The sequence below is a fragment of the Leucoraja erinacea genome, unplaced genomic scaffold (genome assembly GCF_028641065.1).
Source record: "Leucoraja erinacea ecotype New England unplaced genomic scaffold, Leri_hhj_1 Leri_93S, whole genome shotgun sequence".
Taxonomy (NCBI): Eukaryota; Metazoa; Chordata; class Chondrichthyes; order Rajiformes; family Rajidae; genus Leucoraja; species Leucoraja erinaceus.
Window position 1 is genome coordinate 153877 of NW_026576883.1, and position 13624 is coordinate 167500.

General features: G+C 60.5%; 1 protein-coding gene across 1 annotated transcript in view; it reads left to right on the forward strand.

The window, feature by feature from the left end:
• Positions 1-13624, forward strand: part of vars2 (valyl-tRNA synthetase 2, mitochondrial) — a 29367-nt gene that overhangs the window by 5755 nt on the left and 9988 nt on the right. Inside the window, 17 exon segments of the mRNA XM_055631852.1 lie at positions 64-161; positions 287-368; positions 656-775; positions 862-970; positions 1201-1271; positions 1273-1290; positions 1979-2069; positions 3199-3323; positions 3643-3749; positions 4608-4689; positions 6215-6261; positions 11392-11466; positions 11805-11870; positions 11873-11888; positions 12051-12156; positions 12691-12761; positions 13434-13559. Of these exon segments, the coding sequence (XP_055487827.1) occupies positions 64-161; positions 287-368; positions 656-775; positions 862-970; positions 1201-1271; positions 1273-1290; positions 1979-2069; positions 3199-3323; positions 3643-3749; positions 4608-4689; positions 6215-6261; positions 11392-11466; positions 11805-11870; positions 11873-11888; positions 12051-12156; positions 12691-12761; positions 13434-13559 (1410 nt within the window).

Sequence of the window (13624 nt, forward strand, 5' to 3'; positions counted from 1 at the left end):
CTCTCCCTATCCCTCTCACTTATTCCCCACCCCTTTCCTCTTCCCCCCCCCCCCCCCCCCCAGGTGGTGGTGGAGCAGCGTCTACAGAGGGAGAGTGGGATCAGTCGGCGTGATCTGACCCGTGACCAGTTCCTGCAACACGTGTGGCACTGGAAGCACGAGTGAGTGACGAGGGGGCAGGGGAGAGCGGGAGGGGGATGGGGAGTTTGTGGGGGGGAGGGGTGTGTGAGAGGGTTGGGGGAATGGCTGATGCCAGTGAGAGCTGACAGGTCTCTGTCTCTGGCAGGAAGGGGGATGAGATTTACCAGCAGCTCCGTTTGCTGGGCTCCTCACTGGACTGGCACCGTGCCCGCTTCACCATGGAGGCCGTGAGTAGACGCAAACATCCCCCCTGACCCGACGCTGACCCCCAACCTCTATCCCTCTCCCCATAACCCTAACTCCCTCCCACTGCTCCCCCTCCCTTCCCTCCTCTCACCCCAACCCTCCCCCTCGGGTCCCCCCTTGCCCCCTCTCCCTCCTTGCGTCCCCCTCGCCCTCTCTCTCCTTACGCCCCCCTCGCCCCCTCTCTCTCCCCCTGTGTTCCCCTCGCCCGCTCTCTTCCCCCCGCCCCCCCCCCCCCCTGTCCCCCCTCACCCTCTCTCTACCACCGCAGGGTTACAGTGAGGCGGTGACTGAGGCGTTTGTCCGTCTGTACGAGGCGGGTCTGGTCTACCGGGGCCGCCAACTGGTCAACTGGTCGTGTGCTCTGGGCTCGGCGATCTCCGACATCGAGGTGAGGGGTCGGAGGGTGGGGGAGGGAATGGAGGGGAGGGGAATCTACCACTGCGCCAGTGTGCACTGACCTGTGTCTCTCTCTAGGTTGAGAGCTGCCCCCTGAAGGGGCGAACCCTGGTCTCAGTGCCCGGGTACCAGGAGAAGGTGGTCTTTGGGGAGCTGGCACACCTGGCCTATCCGACAGAGGATGGGGGTGAGTGTGGAGGCGCAGCAGGAGAGGAGGGGTGAGGGAGGGGGGGATTGGGAAAGGTGAAGGGGGGGGGGAAGAGAGGGAGGGATGGTGAGATGGAGGGGGAAAGAGGAGGGGTGGAGAGTTGCAGGGAAAATTGGGGGAGATGGAGGTTCCCCCCTTCTGTGAGGGTCCGCCACTCTCTGTGTTTTCCCCCTATCCTGTGTGTCCGTCACCGTGTGTGTTCCCCGCAGGTGGGGAGGTTGTCGTGGCGACGACGAGGCCGGAGACGGTACCGGGGGATGTTGCCGTGGCTGTGAAACCTCGACGACCCACGATACTCGGTGAGGGGGGGGGCGGGCAGAGGGGGGTGGGGTGAGGGAGGGGGAGAGGGGAGATGGGGATTGAGGGGAGGGGGTTGATGGGAGGGGAAGGTGAGGGGAGGGAGGGTGAGGGGAGATGGGGATTGAGGGGAGGGGTATGAGGGGAGGGGGATGAGGGAAGGGGGGGTGAGCGAGAGGGGGGTGAGAGGAGGTAGAGGGAAGGGTGAGGAAGGTTGGGGTGAGGGGAGGGGGGGTTGAGGGGGGGGAGGGGAGGGGGTGTTGAGGGGAAGAGGGGGGTGAGCGAGAGGGGTGATGGTGGGGAGAGGGGAGGGTGGTGAGGGGAGATGGGCGATGGGGAGTGAGCGAGGGGTGATGGTGGGGAGAGGGAAGGTGAGGGAGGGGGTGTGGGGAGAGGGGAGGAAGAGGGAAGGGTGAGGGGAGGGGGGGTTGAGGGGGAGAGGGAGGGGTGAGGGGGAGTGTAGAGAATGGGAGCATGACATGGAGAGGGGATAGAGGAGAAAGTGAAGGGCAGGGAGATGATGGGCGGACACGAGAGAGAGAAGCGTGGATGGGGGAGGTTTGTGTGGGTTTGTGGTGGGGACGTGAAGGGGTGGCGGCGGAGAGCGTGGGGAGAGAGTGGTTGGCGGTGTGGGGGGGGGGCGGTCAAGGTGAAGGGGTAGAGTGACCACCACTGACCTCTCTCCCCCAGCATCTCCATGGGGCCAGAGTTCGTCACCCATTGACGGGTCACCTGCTGCCGATCATCACCGACCCACTGGTCGACCCCGACTTTGGCACAGGTAGGTTTGTGACCCCACCCTGAACCCTCTGCGACCCCACCCCGACCCAGCCGTGAACGACCCTGCCGTGGCCGATCTGGCCACGGTCCCTTGACCTCGCCGTGACCCCAATGTGACCTCTTGGCTCCAGGACATCGTGACCCGACCCCTCCAACACCCCAGGATGCAGCAACCCCCAGCACGAGGAGGGGAATCAAGGACCAGATGTGAAGGGGAAAAGATTTAATGGGAATCTGAGGGGTAACTTTTTCACACAATGGGTTGAATGGAACAAGCTGGTAGTTTGGGATGGGGCTATCCCATCATGTAAGAAGCAATTCGACAGGTGCATGGAAAGGACAGGCTTGGAGGGATATGGGCCAAATGCGGGCAAATAACTAGTGTTGCTGGGACATGTTGGCCGGCGTGGGCAAGTTGGCGTGAAGATCATAAGTGATAGGAGCAGAATTAGGCCATTCGGCCCATCAAGTCTACTCCACCATTCAATCGTGGCTGATCTATCTCTCCCTCCTAACCCCATTCTTCTGCCTTCTCCCCACAACCTCTGACACCCGCATAAATCAAGAATCTGTCTATCTCTGCCTTGAAAATATCCAGTCCCTCCTCATCTCCTTCCTGCAAGAACGTCCTCTAATTCTGAGACTATGCCCTCTAGTCCTAGACTGTCCCACTAGTGGAAACCATTCTTGCTATTGAGGGAGTGCAGCATGGGTTCACCAGGTTAATTCCCGGGATGGCGGCACTGATGTGCGATGTAAGAATGGGTCGACTGGGCTTGTATTCACAGGAATTTAGAACGATGAGGGGGGATCTGATAGAATCATTTAAAATTCTTAAAGGATTGGACAGGCTGGATGCAGGAAAAATGTTCCCAATGTTGGGGAGTCCAGAACCAGGGATTCTATCTATCTCTGCCTTGAAAATATCTACTCACTTGGCCTCCTCCGCCTTCTGTGGCAATGAATTCCACTGACTCACCACCCTCTGGCCGGCGTGGGCAAGTTGGGCCCAAGGGCCTGTTTGCTTCGAAGGCCGAAGGGGCTGTATCACTCAATGACTCTGTGACGGGGTGACCCCCTTGACCATGTGAACCCCTGTCTTGCCCCCGCTCCCCACCCTACTCCCCCAGGTGCGGTGAAGGTGAGTCCCGGCCACGACCACACCGATCACCAGCTGGCAATGCGGCACCAACTCCCCCTGCCCACCGTCATCACCGACACCGGACACATGGCAGCAAACTCCCCACCCTGGCTGCACGGTACGGGGACGGGGGGGGGGGGGGGGGGGGGGGGGAGGAGAGGGGGGACTGAGCTGGGGGGGGAGGGGGGAAGATGGGGAGTGGGGGTAGGGGGGGGAGGGGAGACTGAGCTGGGGGACAGAGGGTTGGGGAAGAGGCGGGGAGAGACTGAGATGATGGAATGAGAGAGGAGGAGAGTGGAGTGTGTCTGGGGAGAAGGTGAGAGGGTGCTAGGGTGGAGTGTGTGGGGTAAAGGGTGTGTGGTAGAGTGTGTGGGGTACAGGGTGACCCCCCCTCCTCTCTCTCTCTCTCTCTCTCCTCTCTCTCTCTCCCCCACAGGGGATGGCCAGGTTTGATGCCCGTCGCGCAGTGATGTCGGCCTTCATGGACCGTGGATTGTTCCGTGGATCTAGAGACCACCCCATGGTCTTGCGGCTCTGCAGGTCAGACCCACGCTTTGCCCCCCACCCTATCTGCCCCGTCTCTCTCCCCCCAACCCCTCCCCTGCCCACTTCCCTTGACCCTCTCTCTCGTTTGCTCTCTCCCCCAGTCTGTCCACCCCCGCTCTCTCCCCCACTCCCCCTCGCTGTCTCCCCAATCTCCCCCTCACTGATCCCCCCCCTCTGACCCCCCCTTCTCTCTCCCCCCATCTCTCCCCTCTCTCCCCAATCTCCCCTCTCTCTCTCTCCCCCAGTCTCCCCCTCACTGACCCCCCTCTCTCCCCTCACTGCCCCCCCTATCCCCTCTCTCTCCCCCTCACCCCCTCTCTCCCCCCTCACTGACCCCTCTCTCTCCCCTCACTGCCCCCTCTCTCCCCCCTCACTGACCCCTCTCTCTCCCCCCTCACTGACCCCCTCTCTCCCCCCTCACTGACCCCTCTCCCCCCCTCACTGACCCCTCTCTCCCCCCCTCTCTGACCCCTCCCCTCACTGACCCCTCTCCCCCTCCCTCACTGACCGCTCTCTCTCTCCCCCCCTCACTGACCGCTCTCTCTCCCCCCCCCCTCACTGACCCCTCTCTCCCCCCTCACTGACCCCTCTCCTCCCCCTCACTGCCCCCCCTCTCTCCCCCCTCACTGACCCCCCTCTCTTCCCCCCCCACTGACCCTCCTCCCCCCCTCACTGACCGCTCTCTCTCTCACCCCCCCTCACTGACACCTCCCCTCTCCCTCCCCCCCCTCACTGACCCCTCTCCCCCCCCTCACTGACCCCCCTCTTCCCCCCTCACTGACCCCTCTCCTCCCCCCTCACTGCCCCCTCTCTCCCCCCCTCACTGACCCCTCTCTCCCCCCTCTCCCCCAGCCGTTCGCGGGACGTGGTGGAACCGCTGCTGAGGTCCCAGTGGTTTGTGCGGTGCCAAGAAATGGCAGCGAATGCCATGGAGGTGAGAGGGACAGGATAGAATGTGACACATTGGGCATTTGGGAAGGGATTGTATGTGACACACTCCCCTAACCAATCCCAAAGTCACAGAGTGAGTTTAGGAGGATGAGCGGGGGGCCTCATTGAAACATACCAAACAGTGAAAGGCTTGCATAGTGTAGATGTGGAGAGAATGTTACATAGAAACATAGAAAATAGGTGCAGCAGTAGGCCATTCGACCCTTCGAGCTAGCACCGTCGTTCAATATGATCATGGCTGATCATCCAAAATCAGTACCCCATTCCTGCTTTCTTCCTATATCCCTTGATTCCACTAGCCCCAGGAGTTAAATCTAACTCTCTTGAAAACTCTAGAAGAAGAGTTTCGGCCCGAAACGTTGCCTATTTCTTTCTCCAGCATTTTTGCCTACCAGCATCTTTTATAGTATTTTGGAAACGTAGTCACATGTTTATACAGAGTTGCAGCAATGCCATTTAACACAAATCAATCACAGACTGTACCCATTCAAAGTATACTTGTCACTAATACAATGCTTGTCATGCTGCGGTTATATCAATCACAAACTTTAGTTACAAAACCCCTAAACAACAGGAACTTAGTCAAAGGTCTATCATCTGTAGAACCTTTTTAAACAATGTAAGGATCTTTATCAATTACTCACAGAAGTTTCTGTTTACAGAAAGTCCCCAGGAAACCTATCCTCTCCCACTATTGTTAAAGATGGATTAATTAAATTGTGAACACGTGAAACATTTTAACGTCAAATCAATGCTCCTAATATGGAGTATCAGTACTGTAGTTATTTAATGAGCAACGTTCACAACATACGTTGGTTTTATCCAGGTTTTATTTCTACAGTCAGTCATATACACCACAAATTTGGTCAGGAGATATTTCAGTTGAAATTTCAACATTCATTCTGAAGTAGGAATGATGGAAACAGCAGGTAGACAAAAATGCTGGAGAAACTCAGCGGGTGAGGCAGCATCTATGGAGCGAAGGAAATAGGCAACGCTTCGGGCCGAATCCCCAAACAGCGTTTATCAATTATTTTTTTTTTAAATCTGGTGCGTACAAACTGGGTATCTTCATTGCTATTCACAACACATACATCTAATCTGAATGTCCGGTGATGTGGCGTTTTGACACCTTTAAACATATTACCAAAAGTACATTTGCTGCAGTTATGTCCTTTGGTCATCTCTTGCCAGTTAGTGTGATGTTTAACCTGTCAGATGGGTATAGTGGGTTTTAACAGCTATTATCATAAAATGCCTTTAGAAATTTCCTTGCAACCTGTATATTTTGTTGGGGGTAAATTATGTGGGAAGGAGAGTGTTTCTGTACCAATAGTAATACCGACCAATGCTATGGCCATGTCATGATAATATTCGGTTCTAGACAGAAAACATGCTTGCATCAATCTGTAGTGTGCATAGTTAACCATATATGTTACCATGGTCCAAGATTTATTGACAAAGGTTGATCATATGCTGAATAATCCAACCATATTTTTGTTTGGCAGTGGAAGTGGAAAGTCCCCAGGAAACATATCCTCTCCCACTATTGTTAATGGCCTTTTGCTTGGGCACAACAGGAAGCACTATCAGAACAGCTTGGCATGCAGGCTTCCTATTACCACAGTTCCGCTACAGTACTGAATTATATAACTTCAGTTTATTCAGAACCCATAAAATGCAAGCTGATTTTTTACTTAATAAAATATTTTACACTTCAATTATTTCATAACCAGGGTATTCTCCCACGCACGCGCTCATGCTCTCACAGCTTTCATTGCCTTTGTTTTTTCAACCTGCTCTCATGTGTCTCAGTCTCTGCAAAACTACAAAGTGTTTCTTATGAAGAAAATTGCCTAGCAAGTATTACTTTTATCATTGGTATTAACTTACAGTTGTAGGCTACGAGAAAGTTGTGATGAGAGAGAAAAAACAATGCTATTTTGGCTAAAATTGGGGGGGGGGGGTTGTCTAGTCTTGGGGAGGGGGTGTCTGGTCTGGAGAGGAGGGGATGTTTAGTCTGGGATGGGAGGTGGCTGGAATGGGGAGGAGAAGGCTGTCTGGTCTGAGAGGGGGTGTCTGGAATGGGGGAAGGGGTGGTCTGGTCTGGGGGGGGGGGTGTGTCTCAGGTCTGGGTCTGTGTCTGGTCTGGGGGGTGGGGGTGTCTGGTGGGGGGGGTGTCTAGTCTGGGGGGTAGTTTGGTCTGGGTGCGTCTGGTCTTGGGGAGGTGTCTGGTCTGAGGGTGTCTGGTCTGGGGGGGTGGGAGGTGGGAGGTGTCTGGTCTGAGGGGTGTCTGGTCTGGGGGGGTGTCTGGTCTGGGGGGTGTCTGATTTGGGGGAGTGTCTGGTCTGAGGGTGGGGGGTGTCTAGTCTGGGGAGGTGTCTGGTCTGGGGGGTAGTTTGGTCTGGGGGGTGTCTGGTCTTGGGGAGGTGTCTAGTCGGGGGGGGTTGTCTGGTCTAGGTGGTGTCTAGTCTGGGGGGAGGTGTCTGGTCGAGGGTGGGTGTGTCTGGTCTGATGGGCTGCCTGGTCTGGGGGTGCTCTGGTCTGGGGAGGTGTCTGGGGGTGGGGGTGCTCTGGTCTGGGGAGGTGTCTGGTGTGATGGGCTGCCTGGTCTGGGGGTGCTCTGGTCTGGGGGGGGTGTCTGGTTTGGGGGGGTTTGTTTGGTCTGATGGGCTGCCTGGTCTGGGGGTGCTCTGGTCTGGGGAGGTGTCTGGGGGTGGGGTGTCTAGTCTGGGGGTGGGCTGGTCTGGGGGGGTGAGGGTGTCTGATCTGGGGGGTGGGGGTGTCTAGTCTAGAGGGTCTCTGGTTTGATCTGATGGGCTGCCTGGTCTGGGGGTGGGGTGGGGAGTGTCTAGTCTGGGGGTGTCTAGTCTGGTGTAGGTGGGGGGTGTCTAGTCTGGTGTAGGTGGGGGGTGTCTAGTCTAGGGGTGTGGGGGGGGGTTCTAGTCTGGGGGGGTGTCTAGTCTGGTGTAGGGGGGGTGTCTAGTCTAGGTGGGGGGGGGGTGTCTAGTCTGGGGGGGGTGTCTAGTCTAGGTGGGGGGGGTGTCTAGTCTGGGGGGTGTCTAGTCTGGGGGGGGTGTCTGGTCTGGGGGGGTCTCTGGTTTGGTCTGATGGGCTGCCTGGGTCTGGGGGGGGGGGGTGGGGGGGTGTCTAGTCTGGTCTAGGTGGGGGGTGTCTAGTCTGGGGGGGTGTCTAGTCTGGTCTAGGGGGGGGGGGTGGTCTAGTCCGGGGGGGGGGGTGTCTAGTCCGGGAGGGGGGGGTGTTGAGCGGCGGGGGGGGCCGGCATCAGCGCAGGCGACGAGGAGGCGATGACCCCGCGGGGGGGGGGGGGGGGGGGGGCGCGCGCCCAACTGCCCGCCGCGATTCAAACCAACTCAAACTCAACGGCGGCCCTCGCGCTCCCCCTCCCGCCGCCGCGCGCACGCGCAGTGGTTCCCGCCCGCCCGCGCGCGCCGCCGCGGTTGCCGCTCGAGGTGGGAGGGTTTGGGGAACGGTTGCAGGGTAGTATAGCGCCCCCTCCCCCCCCCCCCCATACTCCTGCCCCTCCTCTACCCCCCCCACCCCCCCTCACCTCCCCTCTCCCCCCCCCTTACCCCCTCTCCTCACCCCTCCCTTCCCCCTCTCCCCCCCTTACCCCCTCTCTCCCTTCTCCCCCTCTCTCCATTCTCTCCCCCTTCTCCCCCCCTCTCTCCCTTTCCCCCTCTCTCCCCTTCTCCCCCCTCTCCCCCCTCCCTTCCCCCCTCTCTCCCTTCTCCCCTCCTCTCCCTCCGTCCCCCCTCTTCCCCCCCTCTCCTCCCTTCCCCCTCCCCCTCCCTCTCCCTTCTCCCCCTCTCTCCCTTCCCCCTCTCTCCCTTCCCCTCTCTCTCCCTTCCCCCTCTCTCCCTTCTCCCCCTCTCTCCCTTCTCCCCCCCTCTCTCCCTCCCTCCCCTTCTCTCCATTCTCTCTCCTTCTCCCCCTCTCTCCCCTCTCTCCCCCTCTCTCCCCTCTCTCCCTTATCCTCCCCCTCTCTCCCTTCTCCCCCTCTCTCTCCCTTCTCCCCCCTCTCTCCCTCTCTCCCTTCTTCCCCCTCTCTCTAGTCTTCTTCCCCCTCTCTCCCTTCCCCCTCCCTTCCCCCTCTCTCTCCCCTCTCCCCCCTCTCTCCCTTCCCCCTCTCTCCCCTTCCCCCCTCTCTCCCCTTCCCCCTCTCTCCCCCTCCCCCCTCTCTCCTCTTCTCCCCCCTCTCTCCCTTCCCCCCCCTCTCTCCCTTCCCCCCTCTCTCCTCTCCCCCTGAGGGTCTCTCCCTCTCCCCCCCTCTCTCCCCGATCTATCCCTCTCCTTCTCCCCCCTCTCTCTCCCTTCCCCCTCTCTCTCTCCCCTTCTCCCCCCCTCTCCCTTCCCCTCCCTCCTCTCCCTTCTCCCCCTCCCCCTTCCCCTCCCCTCCTCTCTCCCTTCCCTTCCCTTCCCCCTCTCTCCCTGCTCCCTCCCCCTCCCCTCTCCCCTTCCCCCCCCCCCCCCTCTCCCCCCCCTCTCCCCTCCCCCCCCTCCTCCCCCCCTCTCCCCCCTTCCCCCTCCCATCCCTTCTCCCCCCTCCCTCCCTGCTCCCCCCCTCTCTCCCTCCCCCTCCCCCCCTCCCTCCCCCCTCTCTCTCCCTTCCCCCCCCCCTCCCCTCTCTCCCCCCGCTCTCCCTTCTCCCCCTCCTCTCCCTTCTCCCCCCTCCCTCTCCCTTCTCCCCCTCTCTCCTCTCCTTCCCTCCCCCCCTCTCTCCCCTCGCTCCCCCCCTCTCTCCCTTCCCCCTCCCTTCCCCCTCTCTCTCCCCCCCCTCTCTCTCCTTCCCCCTCTCTCCCTCTTCCCCCTCTCTCTCCCTTCCCCCTCTCTCTCCCCCCTCTCCCCCTCTCCTCCCTCTCCCCCCCCTCTCCTCCCTTCCCCCTCTCTCCCCTTCCCCCCTCTCTCCCCTCCCCCTCCCTCTCCCCTCTCCCCCCTCGCTCCCCTTCCCCCTCTCATCCCTTCTCCCCCCCTCTCCCTCCCCCTTCCCCCTCTCTCTCCCCTTCCTCCCCCCCTCTCTCTCTCCCTTCCCCCTCTCTCTCCTTCTCCCTCTCTCTCTCTCCCCCCCTCCTCCCTCTCTCCCCCTCTCCCTCCCTTCCCCCCTCTCTCTCTTCTCTCCCCCCCTCTCTCCCTTCCCCCCCCTCTCTCCCTTCCCCCCTCTCTCCCTTCCCCCCCTCTCTCCCTTCCCCCCTCTCTCCCTTCCCCCCTCTCTCCCTTCTCCCCCCTCTCTCCTTCCCACCTCTTTCTCCTTCCCTTCATCTCATTCCCCCTCTCCACCTCCCTCTCTCCTTCCCTCTCTCCCCCTCTCCCCCCCTCGCGCTCTCCCCTCTCCCTCCCCCTCTCTCTCGCTCTCCTCCTCTCCTCCCCCTCTCTCTCCCCTCTCTCCCCCTCTCTCCACTCTCTCTCCCCTCTCTCCTTCTTCCCCCCTCTCTCCCTCCTCCCCTCTCTCTCCCCTTCTCCCCCCCTCTCCTCTCCCCCCCTCTCCTCCCCCCCCTCTCTCTCCTTCCCCCCTCCTCCCTTCCCCTCCTCTCTCCCCCCCCTCTCTCCCTCCCTCTCCCCCCCCTCTCTCTCTCCCCCCCCTCCCCCCTCTGTCTCTCCCTCCTCCCCCTATCTATCTCCCCTCTATCCCCCCTCTCTATTCCCGCTCTGTATCTCTCTCCCCCCTCCTCTCCCCCTCTCCCCTCTCTCCCTCCCCCCCCTCTCCCCCTCCCCTCCCCCTCTCTCTCTCCCCCCCCCCTGTTTCTCCCCCTCCCCCCCCCCCTCTCCCTCCCTCCCCCTCTCCCCCCCACTCTCCCCCTCCCGCTCCCCCCCCTCCCCCCCTTGCTCTCCACCCCTCTCCCCCCCGCTCTCTCTCCTCCTCCCCCTCCCTCTCCCTCCCCGTCTCTCCCCCCCTTCCCCCCATCTCTCTCCCCCCTATCTCCCTCTCTCCCCTCTCCCTCTCTCTCCCCCTCTCTCCCCTTCCCCTCTCTCCCCTCTCGCCTTTCTCTCTTTATCTGTGTGTGTCTGTGTGTGTGTGTGTGTGTCCCTCTGCGTCCGTGTCTGTCTCCGTGTGTGTGTGTTTGTTTGTGTCTCCCCTCTGCTTTTTTCTCTCTCCCCCCCTCTCCCCCCTCTCTCTCTCCCTCTCCCCCCCTCTCTCCCTTCCCCCTCTCTCCCTCCCTGCCCCCTTTCCCTCCTCCCCCCCTTCCTCCCCCTCTACCCTTCTTCTCCCCCTCCCCCCCTCTCCTCTCCCCCCTCTACCCTCCTCCCTTCCCCTCTCCCTTTCCCCTCCCCTTTTCCTCTACTTTCCCCACCTCTCCCTCTCCCTGCCCCCCCCTTTTTCCCTCACCCATCTTCCCCCCCCTCCTCTCCCTGTCTCCCCCTCCCCCCCTCCCTTCCCCCTCCCTTCCCCTGCTCCCCCCTCCTTTCCTTTCCCCTCACCCCCCTCCCCTACTCTCCCTTCCCTCTGCCCTCCTTTACCCCACTTCTCCCCTCCCCCCCCTCTCTCCCATTCCCCATTTCCCCCCTCCCCCTCTCACCCCCCCCTCCCCTCTCTACCCACCCCTCCCCTCTCTACCCACCCCTCCCCTCTCCTTTCCCCTCATCTCTCCTCTCCTCCTCACCCCTCTCTCCCCTCCCCTCCCCCCTGAAGGCTCTAACTCCCCTCTCTCTCTCCTCCCCCTCCCAGCTGTGGAGCGGGGGGACCTCACCTTCACCCCCGCCTCCCTAAAGAGCACTGGAACATCTGGCTGGGCAACATCAGGCGAGTGGGGGCGAGGGGGAGGAGGTCTGGGTGAGGGGGGGTTACCGGTGCAGGAGAGGGGGTTGGTTAGGGTCAGTGTCTTGGGGTGGGGGGAGGGTTTGTCAGCGTCTAGTGGGGTTGGAGGGAGATCCATGGGAAGGAGGGAGGACAGTGAGGGAGGTGAGAGGGAGCGATAGACCCTGGTCTGGGCGGTGAGGGGGTGGTTCATGTTCTAGGTGGGGTGGGGGGGGGATGCGTGCTGGGGTCTGGGACGGGGGAGTGTCTGGGATGGAGAGGGGGTCACGGGGATCCCCCACACCTCGGGGCTGACCCCTGACACTTGACCTCTTGCCCAGCAGTGATTGGTGCGTTTCCCGGCAGCTGTGGTGGGGTCACCGAATCCCGGCCTATCGCGTCGCTCTGCCCGCTCACCCCCAGCGCAGGTAGGTCTGAACCCCTGACCCCCCCCCCCCCCCCCCCCGAACTGACCCGTTCCCCCTGAACAACGACCTCCCCTCCATCACCCACTGCCTGTTCTGTGACGGGTTGGTGAGGGTGTGGGGGAGTGAGGGGGTGAGAGTCTCACTATTGTCGCTGTGTTACAGGAGGCCGTGGGTTCGGATTGGGTGGTGGCGAGGTCGGAGGTGGAGGCGAGGCGGATCGCTGCAAAGACACTGGGCGTGGATGAGAGTGACATCACCCTGACGCAGGGTAGGGACGGACGTGTCCGCTCGTGTACACCAATGTGTGTGCACATGCATTTGTGTAGGCCGGCACACCAACGTGTGCCTGTGTGTGTGCACGCATGTGTGGCTGCACGTGTGTGTGCGTCTGCATGTGTGTATTTGCGTGTGACGCCTTGTGTGTCAGCGTATATGTGTCTGCGTGTGTGTACGTCTGCGGGCATGTCTGCATGTGTGTGTCTGCGTGTGTGTACGTCTACGTGTGTGTACGTCTGCGTATGTGTACGTCTGCGTGTGTGTGTCTGCGTCCGTGTCTCTGTCTGCTTGTGTGTGTGTAAGTCTGCGTGTGTGTATCTGCATGTGTGTATGTTTGCGTGTGTGTACGTCTGCGTGCATGTGTGTGTAAGTCTATGTGTCTGCATGTGTGCGTCTGCGCGTCGGTGTGTGCGTCTGCGTGTGACACTGGATCTGTGTATGTGTGCCTGGGTATGTAGGTCTGCATGTGTTTGCCTGCGTCGTGTGTGTCTCTCTCCACCCTGTGACTCCTCTCTCTCTACCGCAGATGCTGACGTCCTGGACACCTGGTTTTCCTCGGCACTCTTCCCCTTCGCCGCCATGGGGTGGCCACGGAAGGTGAGTGACCCTCCCCTCCCCCCCCTCTCCCCAGGTCCCGTGCCCATCCGGGAGAGGGAGTGGACGGAGGGAGTGTCGGATGTCCCTCTCAAACGTCATTTACCCCCCTCCTCCAAACTTCCATCCCCTCCCCTACCATCACGGTGGTGCAGCAGTAGAGTTGCTGCCTCACAGTGCCAGAGACCCGGATTCCATCCAGACCACAGGTGCTGCATGTACAGAGTTTGTACGTTCTTCCGGTAACCCCCGTGGGGGTTTTCCAAAGACGTGCAGGTTTGCAGGTTAATTGGCTTCGATATAAATGTAAACATTTTCCCCAGTGTGTGTGGGATATTGTTAATGTACAGAGGTTGCTGATCGGCGCGGACTCGGTGGGCCGAAGGGCCTGTTTCCGTGCTGTATGTACAAACTCCGTGCTGTGCAGCACCAGTGGTCAGGATGGAACCCAGGTCTCTGGTGCTGTGAGGCAGCAACTCTACCTTGCCGCCCTGAACATGATTATGTTGGCTGCCAACCGATGACAGTGTGTAGTGGAGATGGTAGAAATTGTAAATTGTCCCCAGTGTGTGTGGGATACTGTTAGTGTTTCCCCCTCCCTCCCATACCCCTCTCCCCTCCCCTCCCCTCCCCTCCCCTGTGGTGTGTGTGTTGACTCTGTCCTTCACTCCACAGACAGATGACCTGTGCTCTTTCTACCCAAACTCACTGCTGGAGACGGGGACCGACCTGCTCTTCTTCTGGGTCGCACGCATGGTGATGCTGGGGGAGAGACTGACGGGCACTCTCCCCTTCCCACAGGTGTGTGTGTCTCTCTCTCTCTCTCTCCCCCCTCCCTCTCTCTGCCCCTTCCCCTCTATTGCCCT